The 25,450-nt window shown below is 41.2% G+C and overlaps 2 protein-coding genes across 5 annotated transcripts in view; both read right to left on the bottom strand.

Moving 5' to 3' along the window:
- The window catches only part of LOC127540922 (sodium-dependent phosphate transport protein 2B-like), a 205,660-nt gene that overhangs the window by 124,127 nt on the left and 56,083 nt on the right, over positions 1-25,450 (bottom strand). The window lies entirely within an intron of this gene.
- LOC127540924 (sodium-dependent phosphate transport protein 2B-like) lies at positions 5,595-19,779 on the bottom strand. Its single transcript, XM_051965907.1, has 11 exons — positions 19,769-19,779; positions 15,117-15,241; positions 13,816-13,959; positions 13,199-13,310; positions 12,136-12,331; positions 11,371-11,466; positions 10,771-10,891; positions 10,353-10,520; positions 9,055-9,171; positions 8,805-8,929; positions 5,595-6,594 (listed from the first exon to the last, which is right to left on the bottom strand). Exons 1-11 carry the CDS (start codon positions 19,777-19,779, stop codon positions 5,827-5,829), a joined length of 1,983 nt encoding a protein of 660 aa, XP_051821867.1. The 3' UTR covers positions 5,595-5,826.

Raw genomic sequence — 25,450 nt, 5'->3', positions numbered from 1 at the left:
AAGGTAAAAATAACCCGGGAAGAAAAACAAAAATGCAAGCAGTTTATATTCATTTCCCAGTGTTCTTTCTCTGGGTGTAGCTGCTTCTGTCCATCTTTGATCAATTAAGGCTCTCTTTATCGAAGAGATCCACTTCCATCAGAATACATCCTCAAACATATCGTTGTTGAGGTATATAATGATCTCCTGGTTCTGCTTATTTCACTCAGCATCAGTTCATGTAAGTCTCGCCAGTCCTCTCTGTATTCATCCTGCTGATCATTCCTTACAGAACAATAATATTCCATAACATTCATATACCACAATTTACTCAACCATTCTCCAATTGATGGACATCCTTTTATTTTCCAGTTTTTAGCCACTACAAACAGGGCTGCCACAAACATTTTGGCACATACAGGTCCCTTTCCTTTCTTTAGTATCTCTTTGGGGTATAAGCCCAGTAGAAACATTGCTGAATCAAAGGGGATGCACAGTTTGATAACTTTTTGAGCATAGTTCCAAATTGCTCTCCAGAATGGCTGGATGTGTTCACAATTCCACCAACAATGTATCAGTGTCCCTGTTTTCCCACATCCCCTCCAACATTCCCCATTATCTTTCCCTGTCATTCTAGCCAATCTGACATGTGTGTAGTGGTATCTCAGAGTTGCCTTAATTTGCATTTCTCTGATTAATAATGATTTGGAGCATATTTTTATATGTCTATAAATAGTTTCAATGTCTACGTCTGAGAATTGTCTGTTCATATCCTTTGACCATTTATCAATTGGAGAATGGTTTGATTTCTCATAGATTAGAGCCAATTCTCTATATATTTTGGAAATGGGCTCTCCATCAGTTTTGTGACATTGTGACCATAGCTGCCACCTATGAAATGCCCCTTTTATGCATGCAGGGAGTACCATGCAGGCCTTCATTGTCTTTATTTGCTTGAGCTGTTCAGGCCCATCTCTCTCCACCTCAGCTTTTATTGAAGGTTCAGTAAAATGTCAAATGACAGAGATGAAAAAGGTCCACTTATAAATAACTCGAAAATGACCTTCCTTGAAAGGAGTGTCTTCTAAGAGAAGTAGGGATTATGATTTCTTTGGTATGGGAGCTCCTATTGAGGAATCAATCTGGGTCAGCAACTTCTCTGAAACTTTGGATCTTAGAAACTTAGCTGATTCATCAAGTAATGCAGTCAGGATGGGTCAAAAGCAACAGTTAAACTCAGAATTTCCTGGCCAACTCATTGGCTTTTATGTCACCCTGCTTCTCATTTTTATAATAAATTTTGGAAAATAGGGTAAAGTTGTCAGTTCTGCCAGATCTGCACATGATTATGAAATGTCTATCTTATCTAAGCATTTCCTCTCCTTCTGCACCAAGCAGTAGGTGTGTTTCCTAAATGTGGAACTGAATTTCCCTCAAAGTATTTTTCATGCATTCTCTAATTTGACTTCATAATGAAGCATCGAGGTAGTTAGCATGGGTATAATTATCCCTATTTATAGTTAGGAAAAATGAGACCCAGAGAGATTATTATTATTATTAGCCTCAATTGATGTAGCCCTATAAGATTTCTGAAGCACTTTACAGACATGTATGATCTCATTTGATTCTCCCAACAATCTCAAGTAATGGTTGCTCTTGTTATGTCTACTATACAAATGAAGACACTGAGGCTGAAATAGGTCAAGTGACCAACCTAGGGTCACATAGCTAAGTAAGTATCTAAGACAGTATTTGAACTCAGGAATTCCTGAATCCAAGTCTAGCATTCTTATTCCTCAACCCAGCTCTTGTGTACCTATTGGAAAGACTAGCATCTAGAGGAATGTGTTGCCTTTTAATGTACTCTGCTAGAAAACAATAAGATCAGTAAATTTAAGCTAAAGAGAGAAACGCTTTGGTTTAGTATAAAAATAAATTTCATTTTTCTGGCTGAGGCCATTAGGGTTAAATAAACTAGATACCCATTGTCTTATCAATTCCACTTCATTAACACCTTGTTTCGATTATACTTCTCCAAAGTTCTGGCTCTCTACATCTCCCCTTTTCTTTTGTTTTTGAAAATAGGAAGGCACGCCCTCCCTGACATCTCAGGGAGGTGAGAACCCCAAAAATGAGAGCCAAAAGTTTGGAGTATACTTGAAACAAGGTGTTAACTCAGTAGAGTTATCTAGTTTACATGTACTTAGTATAATTCTACAAGTTGACACCTTGTAGGATTAAACCAATCATAATGAGCTTTAAGTATATTTCTCCAAAGTTCCTGCCCTTTACAAGCAGATAAAACATATTTTTGTAGGACCTAGGGATCCTTTTTCTTTCTTAAAAAATTTCGTTCAGGATTCATGCCTAGTAGTGATTATTGTTAGGTCAAAGGATATATACATGATTTTATAGCCCTTTTTGAATACTTCATAGTTTTTAAAAGGGGATTCTTGCAGGGACTTACCCAAGACCTGATATTCTATGATTCTAATAGTGATGTAACCCTGCGTTGTCTGATGACTCAGTTACTCACAGTGCTCACAGTAGGTTAGCACATTGTAGGTGCTTGACAAATATTAGTTGAATGAATAAAGAAAGGAAGGATCCATCCATACCTTGGATCTCTTCAGATTTAGCACTGGCCCCAACAAAGAAATGACAGTGTTGTCACAGGTTATATGTTACCTTTAATTTACTTCAATTACCATATGAACTTCAATTCAACAAAGAGTTACTAAGCACCAACTATGTGCAAAGCCCTCTATTAGACACTGGGGAGATGAAAAATGAAAGTAACTGAAAGTAAAATGAAATGAAAGTAAAAAAGGCCTTCCCTAAATGAGCTTACATTCTACTGAAATTCTGCTATGAATTTTGACTTAAAAAAAAAAAAGCTTTTCTATTCCTTCCCTGAAAGTAGGCTCATGTTTCACTACTAAATTTTTCTCCAGTGGTTCTTACTCTGGGTCTGTGCATTTTTAAAACAAAATAAATTATTGGCTCACTGCCTTTTAATGGAATTGATTTCTTTTGTAATCCTATGTGTTTTTTTAATATATTTACAAATATTATTCAGAGAAAGAACCCATAGATTGCCCAAAAAGTCCATAAAACACAAAAAGATTAAGAATGGCTACTCTAAGTGGAAGCGAGGTGGCAAAGTACAGTCAAGAGGACATGAGTTCAAATCTTATCTCAGATAATTCTTAGAATGCTAAAGGGAAAAAAGGAGAGACAGAAGAGGAAACTAAGTAGGTATCCAAGAAGTAGGACAAGGGCCATGCTGAGGAAGGCAAGGGCAATTCACTTACCCCCTATTGCCCCCCCAAAACAAACAAACAAAAATGAATCACAATTCTAGGTAGGATATTTTTGGAGAAAGACACTAGACCAGACTAGAAGGCAGAAGAACAGAATTCGGATTTTAGTTCTGCTACATACCATGGGACCTCATGCATTTTTTCATCTGTGGTGCTCAGTTTCTTCATCTATAAAATCAGAGGACTGGACAAGTTCTATGAAGCCCCTCCCTCCCTTCCTTTCTTTTCCTTTCCTTTCCTTCCTTCCTTCCATGTCTCTCTCTCTCTTTTTTTTTTCTTTCTTTTAGGAGTAGACTGGATCATCTGTAAAGCCCCTTCCTTCCTTCTGTCTTGGTCTCTCCCTTTCTTTTTCTTCTTCTTTTTTTCTCTCAACATAAGTCATAAAACAATGTGTATTAAAAATAAATAAACTTTTAAAAGTAAAGCTATGTCAAAGTTTTATCACTCCAGCTTTGGCTGAAATGGAAATGTTTGAATTCCTGTGTTCATCTATAATAAAGAGTAAGTCCTGATCAAAATAGTAAATGAAAAAAAAAAAAAAGGAAGATACTATATCATCTCTGAAGTTCCTTTCTTCTTTTTTCCTTTCCTGTCTTCCTTCCTCCATGCCAGTGAGTTATCCTATCTCACTCATATTGGAAGTGTAACAGCCACTCACTGTTTACCTGAGCCTGTTAGCCCTCCTTGGGCAGCCTGGTGGTTTCCCACTTCTAGAGGCTCATCCTATTGATGCCAGACTTAATGGAGACACCTGAGGGGCTCATTAGCTTTGTAACACCTTAGAACTTCAGGGCTCCAAGCATCCACCAGCCTCAGCTCCCTAGGAGCAAGGATTACACAAGTCAACCAACAAATACAGCCAGTTCCTCTCCCCTCTAACAATCTAGGAGTGCTATTCCTCATGAGAAGAGCTTGATAATTATCTCTCTTCAACTCCTTTTTGGATCTAAATATGTCTTACTCGCCTCTTTCTTGATCGCATGACATTATTTTTCATACTGAGGAAGAGAACTTCTGATTTCCTTTAAATGTCAATATCTGTGCACCTTTAAAACTACATAAATACCACATTGAGATAACATGCCAAAAATTACAGTCCTTCAGAGTTATGTGATCACGGAACTCTTAAGGGGAAAAAAATAGTCAAATGATCTCTTTGATCCAGTCTTTTTGAATTAGTTCAAGAACAATCTGTCTTTCAGAAAATATGTAAAAGCACACCATGTATACAGATCACATGAATAATCCAAATGGAAAAAGACATACAAAGTGTAAAGGAAATCGATGAGGTACTTAGTTTCTGTATTTATAGTGTGATTCTGGACAAGTTTAAAAGATAGCATAAAAAATGAATTGGAGAAAGAAATGGCAAACCACTCCAATATCTCTGACAAGAAAATTCCAAATGGAGTCATGGAGAGTTGGGACACAACTGAAAAAGTCACAGCAACAAAATGGGTGTTTTATATTGTTTACCCCACAATTGAATTGGGAGTTTTCTTCAAATTTTATTAGTAAAGTTGTTTATAATACTTTTTCATTGGTGGTCTGTCCTATAAGAGGTTCCATATATGTTTATCAATTGTTTAAGATTATATACATGGTACAATATTGAGGTAGCTATTTTCTTTAATGCTTGAATAATGTGTATATTTATCTCCTTTTGACCATCAGATATTTTAAAGTTTTCTGGAGTTTCATTTCATGTAATAAGTTTTCATAACATACATTATTTTTGTAATCCCAAAGCTTAAAATATATATTTAAAATATGTACTATGTAATTTTATCAATAAAGATGATTGATTTTTTTAAAAACCCACACATTTTACTCTATCCTACAACACAGGATCCTTATGAAAAAGGATCCTTAAAAAATTATTTCTAGAAAAACTCATTTTTTCAAATTATTTCGATTACAAGAAAAAGATCTTAAAAAAAAGAGTAAGTAAATGCCATCCATATCTAGAGAAACAACCATAGATACTAAATGTGGATAGAAGTATAGTATTTTCACATTTTTGTTTGTCTCTTTGCTTTTTCTTTTTCATGATTTTTTTTTCTGTGTCTGATTTTTACTGTATAATGTTACAAATATGGAGATATATTTGGAAGTATTATACATGTAAATAAAAAAGAAAGAAAAAAGGAGTTGGCTAAGGATTTTTCCTAAGTGGCACATTCTACTAAGCAAAATGAATGAATGGCAGTGATTGGTGAAAAAAACTTTTAATAAAATTACTGCAAACATGAAAAACTTTACAATATATAATACAGATGCACTTGCTTATATTGACTATAGATTTAGATAAAGATATTTTATAATTAAATATTTCTTTCCAAAGGTGAGCAATATAAAACCAGAATCATACAGGTTATTTATTATCTACCTTATGAAAAACTATACAATTCTCTGACTATACATCTGTTTAGGAAGAGTTACATACAGTGAAAGATAGGATAAGGCTCTTTCCTACATATTCTTTGGAAATGGGAAATTGTTGGGAGAGACCAGTTAGCTGGAATTAGATGGGAGGGAATGAGTAGGAATCAGGGAGAAGAAAGGCATGTATTTGGCATACTGAATGTAAAGAGCGGTCTCCCTTATAAAGAGGCAAATCGAAGACTTCTGAGCTGCCAGAATAATGCAAGGGTTCCCCCATCCTTCCTGGTCTTCTTAGCTTTCCTCCTGTGTCCGGATCCCTGGCTTGGAATTCCATAGTTGTTTCTGTGGTTTCCTCGTGTCTCTCATGGACCCGGAGGGGGATTTTACTTGAGTTTTCCTGATCTTCATCCATTTCTGGATATTCCCTGCATCTCCTGCAGCATCTGGTCAGCCTGCAGCATGACCAGCAGCCAGCGATGCAATAGCAGCAGCAGCTGAACATCTGGGACCAGTTGGATCGGCAGCAGCTGCATGTCAGGAGGGACACCAGCCCATCCCAGGGCTTAAGGGAGCGCATCCACAAGGGCAAGAAGTCCCAGGTTTTCAGCGTGTCAGGGAGAACTTGAGGGCAGCGAGCTTGGAGGACACAAATCACCAAGATCACCAGCAACAGAAATAGGATGGGTGCCCCTATGCCCACCAGCACAGTCCAACCTGCCAGGGAAAGCCCAAGCACTGTCACTGGGGCTAGGAAAAAGCAGATGATCAGATAGAAGATGGCGAACCAACGGTAGGTGGCCGTGATATTCCCCAGGCCCCTGGCAAGACGGATCGGCAGGCGCATGAACGGGACTGGGTACCACAGAAGAACTCCAGACAAGTTGAAGAAGAAATGGCACAGGGCAATCTGAAATCAAAAGGAGTAAACATGATGAAATCTCATGGAGACATACTGGGAGCCAATCGGGGAGAGGGAAGGGAAATCAGGAGGCAGGGGGTGGGGAGAAGGGATGGGAAAGATCAGAGGCCCCACAGAAATTATCCATGACTATTGTCACTGTGGGCTCATTGATTTAGGAGCCAGGAGGGACAGCAGCAGTCAGCTGGACCAGTTTATTCAGTTTTGCAAGAATATGGCTGGATGTTATGGGGGCTATGACCCAGAGAGCATTGGACCCGAAGCCAGGAAGACTTGAGGTGGAAGCCTCTCTCACCCTAACTATGGTCATCTGAAGTCATCAATAGAGCCTTCGTTCCCTGGGTTACTGTGGACATCCAATGAGATCATGGTGTCAAGAGCTTTGGAACCTTTCATGCACCCTACAGGTAAGGGTCCTATTGTGGTCTTGTGGAAAGAACAAGTCATCTAAATGCGAGTCTAAAGCTACAAGCTAAGTCAACAGGAATTGATTAAGTGCCTCCTGGATACAAAGCACCATGTAAAGAAAAAGTTCCGCCCCATCTCAGCTTACATTCTACTCTTGGAAGTCCTAAAACCTCTGAAAATGGGCCTTTTGCAAAGGGTCATGCAGCAAGGACCAAAATGCAAGAAGGGCTTGAGTCCCAACTTACAAATCAAACTAAACTAAAAATTTAAACCACTTTTGCCCAGTTCCAAAAGGGTGATTTCAAAAACAATTTAGATAATTAAAACGGATTAGCTACCAGTGAGTTAAAAAGCAATGAATTTAATAAAAAAAAATTTGCATTCCAGAACCAATGAGACTTTTCTTCTAATTATTTTCAAAATCAGATTTGGATTTCATTCTTTTACAAAACGAACTCTACTGTCTTATGATGCTTTGACTCTACTCCTCCCCTTCCCCTCCCCTCACTTCTTTGTTACCTTTCTCCTACCCAGACATTCCCTGGCCTGCCTGCACACCAGCAGGTGCCACTGGCCTCCCTTGCCAGGAGTGGAGGGGAGAAGGGGAGACAGCTACCTGGTGAGGCAATATTCACCCTGGAGAATGCTAAGGGCTCCTCCATCCTGCCATGTCTGGGCTGCAAAACTCCACTTTGGCCCCTCTTTCCCCTTGGTTTTCATGGGATCACTCCCTGTGTCCTTCTGCAGGATCTCTTGTGTTCATCCCCTCCTATCCATTCCTAATGACATCACCAGATTTCGATTTTTTGGTGACTTGTAAAATAATGCTGCCTTTCCTCTGGTAAATACAATTTGGATGATGGTGAGCAAGTCACTTTAATGCAATTTCCAAGAGGTTAGACGGGATCATTTCTGAAAGCTCTTCCATCTCCAAATCTATGCATCCTCCATCAAATGCATCCTCCGTGTCCACTTTTCCTAAATCAAACCTCCAGTGCAGTCCTAATTTTAAATCCGACACCTGTTGCATTCCTAATGGAGGAAGGATAAAACCAAAATCCTTGGTTCAGCTTTCAGGGCCCTCTAGAATCTGATCCTCACCTGCCTTTTAAGCATCACCTTCAGCTGCTTCTAACAATCCCATCCTCATCATTCATATTATCACATCCCTGCCATTCCACTCCACTCCAGGTTCACTGGATGCTTGTTCACTTGCCATATTCCCGGGACCTTGTTCCCCACGTCCTCCTCTCAGAATGCTTTCCCTCCAACTTTCTGACCAAACGGATCCTCAGAAACCCTCAAAGCTTCTCTGCCCCCATGAAATCAAAGGTTGCCTCTCCCTCCCCTGCTCACAAAGCTTGGATCTGTACCAGTCACCTAGCAAGTAACAGAGCTGAGATTAAAACTCACATCTTCAAACAAAGTCAAATGTTATTTCCACCTTTTCTGACTCGTAGGTGGACAAAGGGGGAAAGTTATCCATACTATTCTATGTGGGGGACAGGGGACGAGGAGATGGGTGATGAAACTTCACCATCCTCATCTGTTTATTAAGACACAAGCTGAAGATCTCTGGTCATTACTTAGGAAATTCAGCTTCTGAGAACAAGAGCTAAGGATGGTTCTCTAGCCCCCAAGTCACTGTTCAGAGGCAGCTCAGACCTTGGCAGTAACCAGCATCCCTTTGGGATAAAGAGCATCTTTCAAGAAAGACACCGGGGTGCTTATTGGAAGGAAGGAGTGGTAAGCTGAGGAAAGAGCAGAAGGTCCCAACTGGGCATTCTGACCTGAAGGGAATCTTCCAAAGTGCTTCCAGAGCTGGCCAGAGCAGCCAGGATGGCCGTGGTGGTGGTGCCGATGTTGGAGCCCAGGGTCAGGGGGTACGCTCTCTCCAGGCTGATCACTCCGATGCCTAAGAGGGGGGGAAAGACACAGGTTCAATCCTGGCTGGGAATGACTCAGCATGGCAAGACCAACTGTACAAATGGAGACATGGGACATGTGAAAGGGGAAATGGGGGAGGAAGGGAGGACTCACCAACCAGAGGAGTGATGGCAGACGTGAACACAGAGCTGCTCTGCACAATAAAGGTCATCCCAGCTCCAACAAGAATGGCGAGGTAGCCCGTCAGCCAGGCAAAAGGAAAAGGAAAATCTGGGGGAAAGAAGAAAAGGCTCCGTTTGCCCACTTGTCCTGGCCAACATTTCATATCTGATGCAATAGATCCCTCTAAAGAACAATCCTGAAATAGTCCTTTTACTAAAAACTCCTTCTAAATCTTCTAGCAGACACAGTTCAAAAGGTAACTAAAAAGCCGTCAGCAGGAGGTACCCGGGGAAGAGGAGGAGGTCTTGGGAGTTCTCAGCCAGCATCCGAAAAACTATGTTCATGCTCTTCTTGGAAGAAATCGGATGTTCATAAAAAGTGCTGAGCCTAGTGCCTACCACACTAGAAAAATGCTTTTCGTTCCTCCATTGTTGCCACAGCTGGCACCCAGATCCACCCAAATGCCCAGGTCTGTGCCTCAATTGTGTTGATTAATAAGGGGAGTAGAAGGGAGATTAGAAGAAGTCTTCAACCTTCATCAGTGTCTTAACTCATGACAACCCAGCTTGGGAAGGGGTTCAATCAGGACTAATTGTTTTCTGCAGGCTAGGGGCTCTCAATATTTTGTTTGCATTAAGAGAGAGATGAAGGATTTCTGCATTTGCCAAACTCCAACTATGGACCAGATATTATAAGGCTACAGATTTGACAAATCTCTATTTGATCTATACCAAAAAAAAAAATTGTGGAGGTAGATTCTATCTTCATCCTAACAATTGAGGAAAGTGAGGTAAACTGAAGTAAATTAATTTCCCTGTGGGTTTTGAATTCATATTCCTGACTCTAAGCCGAGCATTCTAACCACTGTGTTATCTTGTATAGTCAGCCCATATCTTCTTCGCTAATAATAACTCTTCCATAATTTTATTAATTACTTTGATTATTTTTAGGATTTTAATGAGAATAACTGATTGTTTTTGCTGAGCAGAGATGGCCACGAGAGGCATTCTCTGCCCACTAGTTTCCTTTTCCTTGACATTTTTCTTCTGTTTCTGTATAAAACAGGTGGGCGATGGAGCAGTTTGGGAGTATCTTCCCTGGCCAAGTGTTTAGAACAGTGAAATATCTACAACCCTTTAGTATTTACAATGTCCTTATCAGAAACAATATATGGATGGTTTTTTTTGTTTACAAATTTTTTCTATTTTTTATCAGATCATAGAATCTTCAAGCTTAAACACAGAAAAGTGGAGGACCAGTGAAAGGCCCAGGGAGGGGAGAAATTCTACCTGTATTGATGGTCTTCTTAATCACTGCAGCAATTTGTCCCTTGAGCATAGAGTTCAGGACCTTGACAATCAGGATCAAACAGGTGCACAGGACCAGCAAGGAGAGGGCCAGAAGAATGAGCCCAATGCTCAGATCAGAGAGACTGACATCCACAAATGCGTGTTTGCCTGCGGGAACCAGAGCAGCCACCTGTCAATATCTTTCCATTCCTCTTCATCACATAACCCAGATACAGAGCGTTCTACATGGCATTAGCTCTTCGGGAGATATTTAAATTAAATACATATAGCATGCAGTCCTGGGACCTTGCTTTAGAGCAAAGGTGCCAAACAGATTTTATAAAAGCCATTTTTGATTCCTAAAAAGGCTTAAAAGGTGAGGGTATGAGGGTTAACTGCCAGAAGATTTCCTACTCACACTTTGCAATGTTCTGTTTATAGGTTGTGTTCATGAGGGTCCAGGTCGTGTTCCCATTGGTCCAGCAGAAGCTGGGAGAGGTACAATTTTCTGGTGAGGGAACGGTGACGTTGCTTAACGTCTAAAAGACACAATAAAGGAAAAAAAAAAACCTTGTTACTGAAAATGGTATTTTGAGAAATTGGATTTTACTGCACTGAAGACATGCCCCACTGGCCAATGAATCCCCACTTTCTCCCTCTTCTCTCCCCCACCTTCCCCACAATCCTTAGAAAAAACCTTCAGTTTTTGTGCTTGGTCCATGGACCATGTACTAAAACTCAGAATCGGGGCTACTTCTGGAGGACAGCTGAGCTGCCTCAGACTGAGCGCTGTTAGCCTGAAATGGGGACCTGAACATCAATTGTTTTAGCTCTGTCTTAGAGTAGCATTCTGCCTCAGAGAATCTGAGGTAGAACTAACCCAGGGTAACTAGAGCTTTGGCATACGGTGCTAAATTTATAGAAAAGCAATAGCATTTGCAGTCCTTCAGCATCACAAGGGAAACCAAGGATTCTCACTCCTCCACCTATTGCCTTTGAATAATTTCCTGATACTTACCACATATTTTAATGTTTTGCACCAAGTCTTTATCAAGCTCCTGTTTTGGGCTACTTCATTTCCTGTAGCAATTTCATTTATGATTTTTTTATCCAGCTGGAAAAGCAACAGAAATGAGGAAAAGAGTTAGCCTGTTCCTCACCAATAATTTGTGACTGAAAAGCTAATTACTCTCCTAGGGGCTCCTGTATATGGAATAGAAAACCAGGATGTGTGTAAAAGGGAGACACAGATTGGTCGCGTTTCCCCGAGGACCTCACTTCCACTTGCACAGGTGTCTTTGCCTCATCTTAGCTTGACCAGCATCAGGCCAGATAGACCCTTTTCCCCTATTCTAGGGGACCCAGTTCTACCAGCTCCTTGAAGCCTTGAAGGGGCTTCCATTTGGTCATCATATCTCCCAGTGCCTGTTCCTTGGTAGGGGATTAATAAATGCTTTTTGGTCAGGAGGCCTCCCTTGAGGAAAAGCTCCACTTTGGCCAGAAGAATAGCAAAAGATAACACATCGGCCAACAAAACAGTCATCAGGCCCCAATGGCAGAAAGGGCATGCTGAAGAACACATCTGCCAACGTGGAGGGCCAACCAAGCTCCTTAGCTCCTTACATTCCCTCAAATAAAATGAAGTCACAGCAAGGAAAGGAATGTCTAACTAGCACTACAGATTGGAGGAAGAGACTTCGAATTCTGCTTCCAAGGGAACCCAGTCCACCACTGGTACACTTTCAGCCTCAATTTAAAAATCGGAGGAAGTCTTGATGCCCACCTGGACAATGAGTTTCGTGAAGGGATCTGTGATGACTTTCAGGAGTTTAGGGGCATTTTCCCCACTCTTGATATTAAAGGTTTTCACGATGGCATCGGTGAGGTGGTAGAGGTAGCCTGTGATCACCTCCATGGGCAGCAGCACCAGCACTGACAACCAGTTAAAGAAATCATGGACGGTCGCTCCAGCAAAAGCCCTAAAATAGGGAGAAAACCCAAAGCAATTAATGTGATGGTATTGTCTTCTCACTCTCATTAAGACCCTACTATGTGCACAATGAGAAAGCATGGTGTGGATATAATGAGAAAGACTTGCTTGAAAGTTAGGAAGATCTGTTTCGGGTCTCCTAGTGATAGGTCCATGAGAAAGTCACTTAATACTTTCAGTGACCCAACCCACTTGTAGAGTTGCCCAAACAGCTTCAACACTGGTGGGTTCCCACAGTGGTAATTTCCCCATCAAATGGGGGGAAGTGGAAAAAAATAGACTTTGATCTGTACTCAGAGTTTACCAGTTCATTTTCTGGCCATGGACAACATTTTTCATCATGAGTCCTCTGGAACTGTCCAAAGGGGCATTGTCTTGAATCATGGTACTGATCACACTAGCAAAGTCTTTCATGATTAATTATCCTTATGGCATTGTTGTAACTGTACACAATGATCTCTCAGTTCTTATTTCACTTTAGATTAACTCACGAAGGACTTTCCATAGGTTTTGTTTTTGTTGTGTTTTTTTTTTTTTCACATTGAAATTACCCACCTCCCATCCTTTCTTATGGCATAATAGTATTCCATCAAACATAGTGTCTGAGGCGAGATTTTAATTATTCTTCCTAGTCCTAGCATTGTAGTATTGCAGCAAAATGAGATCATTATCAATTTAAGATTATTTATGACTCAGCTGAATTATTTGAACCGCTCTGAGTACATAGTTATTCCACACTCTAAAAGAACCATTGGAAGAGCTAGATCAGTATCTAGAGCAAAGTAAACTTTATTAAATATAGTTACTGTAGTGATGAAAAAAATATGACTAGCAAACAAGTAAAAAAGCTTCCTACCTTCGGAATTCATTTCTGTCTCCAGCCTGCATGAAGGCCACGATAGTATTGGTCACTGAAGTCCCAATATTGGCTCCCATGATAATGGGAATGGCTGCCTTTACTGTCAACACTGTCAAAGGAAAAAGGGAAATGAAAAAAAAAAAATTAGGGAAATTCACAGGAAAAAAGCTTCAACAAACTAAGGGATCAGCTTAATAAAAAGTTAGGAAAGCTATGAAGTCCAACCATGACCAAGAAGAGGAATCCTTTCTACAAGGTTTCCAACCAGTCAGTCATCCAAGCTTTGTCTGAAGATCTGAGTGGGGAAGAACAAGTCACTACAGCTGCAACCAGGTGCCCACAACTCTAAGTGGGGCAGGGCAACTAGAGCTTTCCCCATAGCAAGGAAGCTAGACCACTGGCAGCAATATTGGGCTGTGTGGGCATTGCTCTGATGGTAGCTGTAGCAACAGCTCCATCCCAAGATTGGAAGGATGGAAAAATCAGAGAGATGATGACCCCAGGACACATAAGGAACAATTTCACGATTCTAAAACTTGGAATGAAGTTCTCTCAAGAGATCCAGGTTGACACAGACACTGGGGCATTGGGGGAGAAGGAACCTGATGACTCACATGAAGAGGATACCAGGCTGACAACGATGGACGTAGATGTGCTGGAACTCTGGACCAGGACTGTCACAAGCACGCCAATCATCAAGCCAGCCACAGGGTTGTTCAACACTGAACCCTCATGGAAAATCTTCCCAGCCATTTTTCCTGCAAAGACAATGGAAAATTTAAAATTATGAATGGCCATTGTGGGACTGCTGAGCAACAGACCAAAGGCAGAGGCCACTGTGTGGGAAGGAGGAGTAAAGAACAGTCATTGGCTGCTGAGAAAGGCAATGTGGCAGAGGACAGTGAGGACTGAATTTGTTTGACATACAAATGATCTATAAATGCTTATTCGCTTTCCCAATATGACTCATTTAAACCATATGTATTATAAGATCTGAAGTCCTTTTTCTTTTGAAGGGGGGAGGCATGTTATGTCCTCCCAGTAAACTTCCTGAGATTTGAAATGGGTCTTGCATTTCCCTTATGCTCCCTTCCTATCCCAGAACACAGAAGTAATACAGCCTACCCATGGGATAGAGAATAAAGTCAATTGTTTAGATTGTTGGAATAATAAAACACAAATTGCACATCGATCCACTAATGACAACAATTTAGAGAACTTACTAAGCCAGGTTAGAGATTACACACAAACACACACACATGCACAAACATGCACAAACACCAGGGTTTTTTCATTCAAACAAACAAGCACCTTTTGTTTTTAGATTAAATGGGAAAATCTGTGGAGAGAATGTAGGGAAGAGTGGGATAAGGAAGCTCCAAGGCAGGCCGATTTGGACAAGAATGACCTCCTTTTTCCTCTTTGCTTTCCTGGTGCAAATTTAACTTCTCACTTTACCCCTTTGAAACCACTTCTGTTTCCAACACAACATCTAACATCCACATATGCATCTAACACAGATGCTAGTCTCTGAAGCCAAAGTTTCAGACATCAATAGAGGGATACAGAGGGTCCTCCTCAACACAAAACTTTAATCTGATGACCTAAGGTTCTTATCTATCATCAGATTTCTTCACAAAAATTTTTGATCCCTAATCCCTAAACTGTCTCTCTTCCAAAGACTAGAGTGTAAATAGGGAAGAGAGAGGAGAGAAGGGAAGAAAGAATTGAGGAGTATGCATGTCTCTGGAGTGGATGAAAAGATGAAACATCTTGGCTAGGAATAGTTTAAGAAAGGGGAGATTACTTGGGTTGAGTTGGCCAGTTGGTTGGCTAGACGCTGAAACAAAATCAATTCTAAAGCGACAAAACCCATCCAGAAGCTTTTGATCCCTTCTGATATTGCTTCGCATACCTCCAACCAGCTGGAAAGCACTGCCGAGAACATCCAAGGAACATACAAAGAAGTAGAGAAATCCCAGGAGGAGGATCCCTTTTCCGAACCCTCTGAAGACAGCAATTATTTTCCCTGTGGTGTCTCTCTCTGCAAAACAAAGAGCAAGTGAATAAGCCTTTATTAAACACCTTCTATGTGCCATCCCCTGTGCTAAGGGCTATACAAATGTTGCTTTATTTATTGTATGCATGTATGTATAGCTTGCTCTTGTGCAGGTGCACACACACACACACACACACACACACACAGGATCTGGCATTTTCTGGAATTGTGTCTGATCTGTTTCTAGCCGGGAGAAGGCAGGCTGGAGTTTTGCTTAGGTAAAGAATTTTTTGGCCCCCAAATGTTCCCTGGAAAGTTCAGCCCTGGAAGGTTCAGCCCTTAGCTGCCGTTAGTCCTGCCCCAGCTCTTCTCTATAGCCCAACAATGGTACCTGCCTCATCTTCCTGAGTTCAAATCAAATCTCAGATGCTTACTAGTTGTATGACCCTGGGCAAATCAATTCTTGCCTCATTTCCTTATCTATAAACAGGGTCACAACAGAAGAAAAGGGCAAAGCATTCTAGTCTCTCTGAGGGGAAAACTGCAGAGAGAACTGAACAATAACAGAAGGGGAGCTGGCGTTACCTGACCACTTGATCCCCGAGTCCCTAAATTCGGGAACATTCTGCAGCTCTTGCTCCACCACTGGGTCTTCAGTCTCTGGCCCTTCCATCAATGCAATTTCACAAAAAGATGACAGACGTTCTATCTTACTTATAGGAGAACGGGCATCATCTGCCAAAGAAAGTAAAAAACCATCAGGAATAAGGTCCATTTCCCCAGGAGAGGAGTGGAAGATGGCAATGCCATGAGAGAATAGTACTTACTGCTGGGGCTTCCTTTATCTTCCTGTATTTTGTCCAGATATAGTGAATCTTCAGTGCTTTTCTTAGGATCAAAGGGGGAGTTTTCCAACTGAGATAGAGGTGGAGTTGCCATAGTCTGAATAATGAAATTTAAAACAAAATATGCATCAACTAGATTTTACATCACTATTGAACTCGGGATAATTAGTCACACAACAATAGCACCAACAAAACCAAAACCAAAAAATAAGTTCTAGAACTCATTAAAAAACAACAATTAATGAGAATGGCAGCCAGGAGGCTCAGTGGAGAGAGCACTAGCCCTGAAGTCAAGACCACCTGTGTTCAAATCTGACCTCTGACACTTAACACTTCCTATTTGTGTGACCCTAGCCTCAGTCCCAATTGCCTCAGTGAGGGAAAAAATGGAGAGTCATAGAGCTGTCACTTTTCAGTAGCTATGGGGTAATGATGTGGGCCAGGAGTCAGGCCCAATGTCAAGAACTAAGAATCAAAAGCTGAAATTTAGCGATTAGTGAAATCTAATTAGTGAAAACTGATTAGTGAAAATTGATTAGTGAAAACCCCAATTGCCTCAGGGGGAAAAAAGAAAGCTAGAGATTTAAAAAAGGAGGTAGGTAAGTGACCTAGTGGATTGAATATTAAGCCTGGAGTCAGGAAGCCAACTTCCTGAATTCAAATGTAGCTCAGACACTAGCTTTGTGACTCTAGGCAAGTCACTTAATCCTGTTTGTCTCAGTTTCCTCATCAGTAAATTGAGCTAGAAAAAAGAAATAGTACCCCGCCCTGAAGTGTTTTTCCACAAGATCCACAAATGGGATGGAAAAAAGGATCAGATATGACAGGAAACGACTGAGCTAAAATTTTTAAACCTTCCTTTGTATTCCCCAGAAATGCGAAGATACCCCCTACATCCTCGGCCTGCAGGACCTTTCCAAGAGATAGAGCTTAATAGAGAAGAAAAAAAGCAGAAAGAACGTTTGGGATAACTGTTAAAGAAAGAAAAGCTTGGTCCTACACCCCCGGTCTCCCGTAGTAATCGGTCCTATCCTTTCTGCCCGGCCAAAGGCCTGCAGGTATGGTCGAGGCTGGCTGGGGTCAGCGGAAGGAGAGCGCCAAATCCGGCCGCTCGGGCTCAGGCCTCCCAGCCCAAGCTTACCTGCGGTCGGTGGGATCTCTGTCCACGGTGCTTAAAGCGGATCCGATGTGCGCTGGGAAGGGAGCGGGCTTCGCGCAGGGTAGGGCGGGCAGTGTGGACCGGCAACCCAGGGAAGGGGCCCACGGGCTCTCACGCTCTCGTTCTCGTTCTCGGACACCAGGGTCCCTTCTCTTTCCAATGCTTAGCCCGACCAGCGGAGTCGTGAGCCCGATCAGGCCACTGAGAGCTGTGGAGACCTCGGTGCGCTTCGTGGCCTCCCGACTCTCCACGGAGGTCCAGGAACGTTCCTTCGGAAGAAGGAAAAGCGACTCCAAGGGAGCTTCTTCTGCTGCTCTGGCCTGATCCACTTGGAGGGCCACTTTTTATAGCCCGATTCGGAAAGGAATGGGTGGGAGAGCTGGCTAATTAGGGCCCTCTGGACAAAAGCCAAGACTGTTTACCGCCTCAGGCTCGTGTTCTCACCTCGGAGAACTTCAGACCAACAATCAGCGCATTGCCAAGTGAACGTTTTCCTCCGGTTCTGATTCATTTTGCAGAAATAAATGCAAACTGGAGAGAAGCAGATCAGTAGGGTCCAGTAGATTTAAAAGTTTATTTGTAATGAGGTTCCATTGGTCTTTATGTGGATTTCAATCTATCATTTGAAAACTTTTGGCTGATTACTTGGTTCACCCTTCACTTTGGTATCTTTTTAACTCAGGGCACATCATTGAACTTCCTTGTGGCCTAGACCATTCTCTAACTATCCAAGTTGAGGAGGTGTCAACTAGCATTGGTTGGCAAGTCCTTCATCCTCAATTCCCTTTATTGATGAGTTCACAGGTCTAGTCCCCAAAATAGCTTTCCGAACAAACAAAACAAAAACAGACTAGGAAAAGAAATGCTGGCCCTAGATAGCAAACTATATCAGATTGCTTGTCATTTTGGAGAAGGGGGAGGGAGAGAAATGTGTAGCACAAAATCTTATAAAAGTGAATGTCGAAAATTATTTCTACATGTCGTTGAAAAAAATAAAATACTATGGGGGAGAAGAGGGTTGGAGAGGGAATCAAGAGTTGCAACAGAAATATCTTCCTAGCTTCTAGGGGACTTCTTTTATACGTACTAATTCCCTACCCACCGACTTCCCAGCTCAGAGCTGCTGCTGGGATTGCTGGCATTATCTATGACTAACAGGCCAATTCCTCTTTTACTTCAAGCCACAAGTCTGAAAGGACCAAACTCTCATGGCCAGGAGAGGATTCCCTTCTCTTCAAGGAGTTGCAGGACCAATCTATCATCTTCCAATCCTGGAGGGAATCCCCAGTGATAAACCAGAGAGACTTCATTGGGCCAGATCTGCACCCACTGTCTTTCCAGATTGTTACTCCAGACCAGGAAATATAGACTCCAACGTTCAAATGGACAGTGGTGACATTGGCTCAATTAGTGAAAAGAACCTATCCAGCAAATTGTAGATCATAGTTTGAGATTGAGGAGAGAATTTGATTGAGTCCTATTATTGTTCTATTGGAAGACTTGACTTCTAGTAATTATCTAATACTTGTCTTAACAATTCAGCAAAAATTTCAGACAGAAATTGAGGGGAAGGAAGGATGAGTATGTGAGGTGAAGTGTCAACTAACTAATCAATCAACAACCTTTCCTTTAAACACCATCCTTTTCAGATGGGAAATCATTTTTCTTCATTTATCAATCAATTATCATTCTTTTAGTACTGTATGCTAATTAAGTTAAACTAAGGAATATAGATGTGCTGTTTTTTATTCTTGTACAAAGTCTTTGAAAGCTCAGTTCAAAATGGTCTTTTACTGGAAGCTTTTCTTGAATTTTCTCTCTCTCTCTCTCTCTCTCTCTCTCTCTCTCTCTCTCTCTCTCTCTCTCTCTCTCTCTCTCTCTCTCTCTCTCTCCCCTCCCTCCCTCTCTATCTCTCCCAGACATGAATCTCTAACAAGGTACAAATACTATTATTAGGAAAATCTAGGTGGTGCACCGCATATAATGTAGGCTTGGAGTAAGGAAGATTATCTTTCCGAGCTCAAATCTAACCTCAGACACATAATAGCTTAGGATTCTGAGTTCCTCAGTTCCTTATCTATAAAATGAGCTGGAGAAGGAAATGGCAAACCATTCTAGGATCTTTACCAAGGAAATCCCAGATCGAGTTATAAAGTGGTGGGCATGACTGTACAGAAACAATATTATTGGCAGAGTAAAAGGAAATATGAATGCCAGAGACCATGTCCTTGGGGGACATGCCAGAGACCATGTCCTTGGAATCAAAGAGCTAAAGAAGAATGTAATCGCCTGCACATAAATTCTGAAGCTACAACCTTATCGTAAACAAACTATACACCCTAAACTCCTGAGACAAGATGATGTGTGTCCCAGAAAATTGGCCCTATCAGCCCAGGTGCAAGATAACAATTAGGCTCCAGGATGTCCGCCACACATCTGGTGTGACATTCTTTACTTTGCTACCCCCCATTCAGAAATGTATTTAACTAGACCCTCTTCACTCATTAAACTGAGACTTTGTTTTCACCCCAACTGGTCTCCCTCCTCATTTCTAACCCCATTACGTTTCAGGCATAGCCTTTCAGACAAATTCCAGTCTCGGGACCCGCACTTTGATGGCCCGGTGGACGGGTCAATTGGCGCCCAAACGTGGGGCCCCAAGACTGGACATTTGCCCGGCAGATTAAGAAGAGGTAAGAAGAAGCTCGTCCGGCCGGACCCCTAAGAAGTCGCTCTACCGCAGAGAGCCCCGCACACTCGCTCCACAGAGAGCCCCGCAGATCGCTCGCTCCACAGAGAGCCACGCAGATCGCTCTACAGAGAGCCACGCAACTGAAAAGTGAGTACATAATCTGCCGCATTCATGGGGACTAGTTTATCTAAAGAACAGGCCTTTAAGAGTGGCCTTAGAGAAAGAGGAGTAAAAATTCCCCGTCAGGGATCTTTGAGATCTCCCCCCCCCTGTCAAGTCTATCTACCCCCCGCTTCCCAAAGTAGGGACTCCCCCCACAGAGAGCAATCTCGCATACCCCGTCTTCCCCGCCCCCCCAACCTAAACTCCCTGTAAAAACTCAGAATGCCCTTAGTGCCTCAGAAAGCGAGGCTGTAGGGTATATTCCACCTCCTCACACCTTGCCCTTTCTTACTGCCCCGATAATTAATTACCCAAAACGGTGAGACCCTTGAAGAATATTATGTGTTATATGTTTGTTTAATGTTGTAACTGTGTAGTCTGTGTGATGTGTGTTCTATGTTCTGTGTGATTTGTCTGTTTTATTGGTTGGAAAAATTTTTAAGAACATCGTTGCAACTATGCTTACTAAAACGGAGCTCCATGTCTGTCTGTGTGTGTCTGTGTTAAAAGGTACCAAACTTGTAAGAGATAAGGATTCAGCCTCTGTGTGCAGGCTTAGCAAATATCTAGAAGCTTGAAAAATCTTTCTCTCTCCCTCTCTCTGTCTCTGGCTGACTGCAGCAGCCTGTGAGACAAAGGGAGAAAAGTGAGAGAAAGGACTGATAGGGATTTGGAATTTCGGAAAGTTAAAATACAGCCCCTAACCTGTTTTTGCTGATTTAAAAGCTTTGTCAAGTTTAAGAACAATGATTAAGAAATTTGGGAATTGGTTGTTTGAAAATTTGCTTGTGATTTTAAAACTTTTAACCTGTTGTACTAACTTTGTAAGTACATGAGATTTAGCTATTTTAAACGGACAGAAAAGGTTTTTCTCCCTTGAAACAAAGCTTACTAGAGTAAAGAGCAATAAAATTCAAGCTTACCCTGGCCTGGGAAATAAAAAGCTTTGGAGATAAGATGCTAATATCTGTTAGTAGGAATGTGGTAAAAGAAGAAAAAAAAAACTTTAAAAAACAGCTGTATTAGTTTGATTCAGTTTGTTACCTTCTGAAATATATTGAGTTATTTGTTAACATAAGTTATACTTTAAAACCTCTGCTGGACATGTGTGGGTTTGGATTATTCACTATACTATGTATCTTACAGGTTTTTGAAGGGAAAAGGAAAGAGGAATGCAGGTGATTTAGGAAAGACTGATTAGTAGGGGCAATTAGAGGTTTGCATGATTTAAGGAAGGTGAAAATCTTTTGAGAGTAGGTAAAGAGATGGGGGAGGGAGCCACCCACTCCCACTGCCTTCTGCTACTTTACCAAAGGAGCATCTGATAGGAAAGTTCTTTAAGGAGATTGTTCAAATATGTAGCCAGGGAGAAAGAGAAAGTTGGAAATGGATAGATTTGGGAAGAAACCTGATATTGGGAAACTGATGGGTTAAATCTTGAAAAGAATCCCCATTAGGTAATTTGAATGGGAACCTGAGGGAAGTTTTTTTTTTTTCCAGGGGGCAGGAGTGGGGGAAGGGTGGCCATGTGGAATCCTCTCCTCCCCTCACCCCCCTGAGTATGTTCCTGCCGCTTTTTTTTTTTCTTATCTGATTACAGCCAGTTCAGCAAACTGATTTTTAAGGACATACTTTTAGGTTAAATTGATTGAATATTTGTTTCTTGATACATAAATATTTTCTTGGTTGAGGAATATGGTCATAAATATGATCCATACTTTGGTCCGAGCATTTCTAAAAGTTTAATTGCTATGTTAAAAAAAAAAAAACCTTCTTGAATTCTTTTATGTGGAATTGGGTCTTTTGTATAAGTTTAAATTGATTGTATTGGGTCATCCTGAGGTTATTTAAAGGACCTCTGAACATAATAGTTTTTTCTTTGTCCTTTTGAAAATGTTTCTGTTATGGACAATATGCAATTTGGGATTATTTTTCTATGTATTGGGTATTTTAAAAGGAAAATGATTTGTATGTATAATGTTCACTTATGTAACATCTACCCAGATATGATAATTGTTCTAAAGTTGTGAACTTACTGAGACAAAATTTCTTTCTGTTATTACTACAAGGTTATGATAAATAATTGTTTAAGAGTTATCAGAAATTTGATTAATGACATCTGTTATTGGAGGTAAAAAAATTTTTGGGCTTAGAATTAATTAGTTAATGCTATTTGGGAGTTTTACAGCTCCACCCTGTGACAATTACTGGGACAATTGATAAGCAGTTAAAATTCGATTATGTTCTTGCATTTTTCCTTCTGTAACTGATCTCTCTGATCAGAGCAATGGTCAATAGAAACTGTTAATGCAATTCAATTATGTTATGCCTTGCTATTTTCAGTCTGGTTATATGTAATCATTGTATCCTAAATGCTTGGGCAAATGAGTATTTTGCCTGGTCATCTGTCTGTTACTGGATATTTGTGTTTTATTTCTTTAAGGTTTCTACATAAGAGGACAATTAATAATGGTTTGTAAGACTGCACCCGTTTGCTTGGCCTGTAAAGCAAACTCATTTCTTCACATAGGGAACAATTCACTTTGGCCTCCTCATGTTTTGCAGCAACCTGATGAACTGTGTCTTTCTATCTGAGACTGATCTAATCTATATGCTAGATTTGTGTTTTTGCTCTAGATTTTGGTCAAATTATAGATATTGGCCTGCTTCTGGAACCTGGTTCAGCTTTGATCAGCTTTGATTGTCACCACGGCACACATCCACTCTGCAAGGAATGAGAGCCTCCTATCACTTCACAGCCTGAAGCAGCAGTTTGTACATGAGACCATGGACTGGACTCTGCATCGAGTGTACTCTGGACTGACATAAGAGACTTTGGGAATGGTTGATGACTGACTGTTAAACCTTGCCTGGATCATCTATTACTGTGTGCTTAAGATTTGGGATGGGATTTGTTAAAACTGTGTAATTATTGCTGTTATGTTTGAGGGATTTTTAGGAAATGCTACTGTACTAGTCTGTTATGTATAGGGATTTTGATTCACTCTTGGGATTTATATGGGCAATGGTCATTCGATAATTCCTTTCCATGAAAAAAAAAAAGGGGGGGGGGAAGGAAGAGGTAGAACATTGGAGAAACTGGTATATATTTTTTCAAAATACCTGAAAGAATGGGAACGCCCAGCTTCTATTCACTTTGCCTTAAGCACTTTTGCCCCACCCCCTATCTCACTAGTTCAGATTGAATTTGGATGCTTTAGTCTTAGAATCCCTTATTTTGTTAAAACCTCAACATCAAAGAGCCCATCGAAGGCTCACTGAGATTTAATGACCAGTTGTTAGAAGAGCCTTGGTACCGACGGGTCAGGTCTAGGCTATGCCCCCCCTTTCAGCAGGCAGTGGTCTAGCCAATGACGGGATTAGTGTAACCCCAGATGGTGGATGCTTTGAGGTTGACTTATTATTTTTTTAATTTTGGAGCCATGGCAGTAAGACCACGCAAGTGCCATGACGGGCAACCTCGAGAGGTCAGGCCACCCACTTAAGACAGGGTTCGGCATGGCGTACCCCCGAGTTGGTATGGCTGACCCCGATGACCTAAGACAGCATTTGGTGGCATGCACCAATGATTGGCATCCTCCTTTCCAATGATTGGCGATACTAAGACATTGTAACATTGGTTGTGTATCAACGCTCGCTCCCCACAACCGGAGGCCGGTCACATAGCCTAAGTCAGGCCTCCCACCCGTGCATAAATAAAAAAAGGGGGGGACATGCCAGAGACCATGTCCTTGGGGGACATGCCAGAGACCATGTCCTTGGAATCAAAGAGCTAAAGAAGAATGTAATCGCCTGCACATAAATTCTGAAGCTACAACCTTATCGTAAACAAACTATACACCCTAAACTCCTGAGACAAGATGATGTGTGTCCCAGAAAATTGGCCCTATCAGCCCAGGTGCAAGATAACAATTAGGCTCCAGGATGTCCGCCACACATCTGGTGTGACATTCTTTACTTTGCTACCCCCCATTCAGAAATGTATTTAACTAGACCCTCTTCACTCATTAAACTGAGACTTTGTTTTCACCCCAACTGGTCTCCCTCCTCATTTCTAACCCCATTACGTTTCAGGCATAGCCTTACAGACAAATTCCAGTCTCGGGACCCGCACTTTGATGGCCCGGTGGACGGGTCATATGAACTTTGAGGTTTCCTGTGAAATGGTAGAATGAACACTGGATCTAAAGTTAGAGCACTTGATCCTGACTTTGTGACTTTGGGGAACAGTTACAGCTAACAGGTATACAGCATTTACTATGTTCCAGAAACTGATAACCACTTTACAAACATTATCTCATTGGTGGATGCTATTATTATTCTCATTTTACACACAAGGAAACTTAGACTAAGAGATTTGCCCAGATTTACATAACTAAAAAATATCTTAGGTAGGATTTGGATTCCAAGCATGATGCCTTATCCATTACACCACCTAGCTGTCAAATTAGGAGAAGTCACTTAATCCCTGAGTCTCAGTTTCCTAATCAGTAAAAAGGAAGAATTTGGACTAGAGGATTTCTATTATCACTAATGGCTCTCTATCAGTTTTGTGACAATGTGACCATATTTGCCATCTATGAAATGCCCCTTTCATGCATGCAGAGAGATCCATGCAGGCCTTCATTGTCTTTATTTGCTTGAGTTGTTCAGGCCCATCTCTCTCCACCTCAGCTTTTATTGAAGGTTCAGTAAAATGTCAAATGACAGAGATGAAAAAGGGCCACTTATAAATAACTCGAAAATGACCTTCCTTGAAAGGAGTGTCTTCTAAGAGAAGTAGGGATTATGATTTCTTTGGTATGGGAGCTCCCATTGAGGAATCAATCTGGGTCAGCAACTTCTCTGAAACTTTGGTTCTTAGAAACTTAGCTGATTCATCAAGTAATGCAGTCAAGATGGATCAAAAGCAGCAGTTGAACTTAGGATTTCCTGGCCAACTCATCGGCTTTTATGTCACCCTGCCTCTCATTTTTATAATAAATTTTGGAAAATAGGGCAAAGTTGTCAGTTCTGCTAGGTCTGCACATGATTATGAGATGTCTGTCTTATCTAAGCATTTCCTCGCCTTCTGCACCAAGTAGTAGGTGTGTTTCCTAAATGTGGAACTGAATTTTCCTCAAAGCACTTTTCATGCATTCTCTGATTTGACTTCATAATGACCCATTGAGGTAGGTACCGTGGGTATAATTATTCCTATTTATAGTTAGGAAAAATGAGACCCAAAGAGATTATTATTATTATTATTACCCTCAATTTATGTAGCCCTGTAAGATTTCTGAAGCACTTTCAGACATGTATAATCTCATTTAATTCTCCCAACAACCTCAAGTAATAGTTGCTCATATTATATAAACTTTACAAATAAAGA

This window comes from Antechinus flavipes, chromosome 6 (assembly GCF_016432865.1).
Source record: "Antechinus flavipes isolate AdamAnt ecotype Samford, QLD, Australia chromosome 6, AdamAnt_v2, whole genome shotgun sequence".
Taxonomy (NCBI): Eukaryota; Metazoa; Chordata; class Mammalia; order Dasyuromorphia; family Dasyuridae; genus Antechinus; species Antechinus flavipes.
The sequence above is the reverse complement of the archived record's forward strand: the minus strand, read 5'-3'. Positions and strand labels throughout refer to the sequence as shown.

What these genes read in the sequence shown, in the direction of transcription:
- LOC127540924 (XM_051965907.1), bottom strand. An exon ending in GCAAAACATTAAAATATGTG is followed by an intron (nt 10,892 to 11,370) that starts GTAAGTATCAGG and finishes TGTGTCTTTTAG; the next exon opens with ACGTTAAGCAACGTCACCGT. An exon ending in TGCCATCACTCCTCTGGTTG is followed by an intron (nt 8,930 to 9,054) that starts GTGAGTCCTCCC and finishes CCCCCCTCTTAG; the next exon opens with GCATCGGAGTGATCAGCCTG.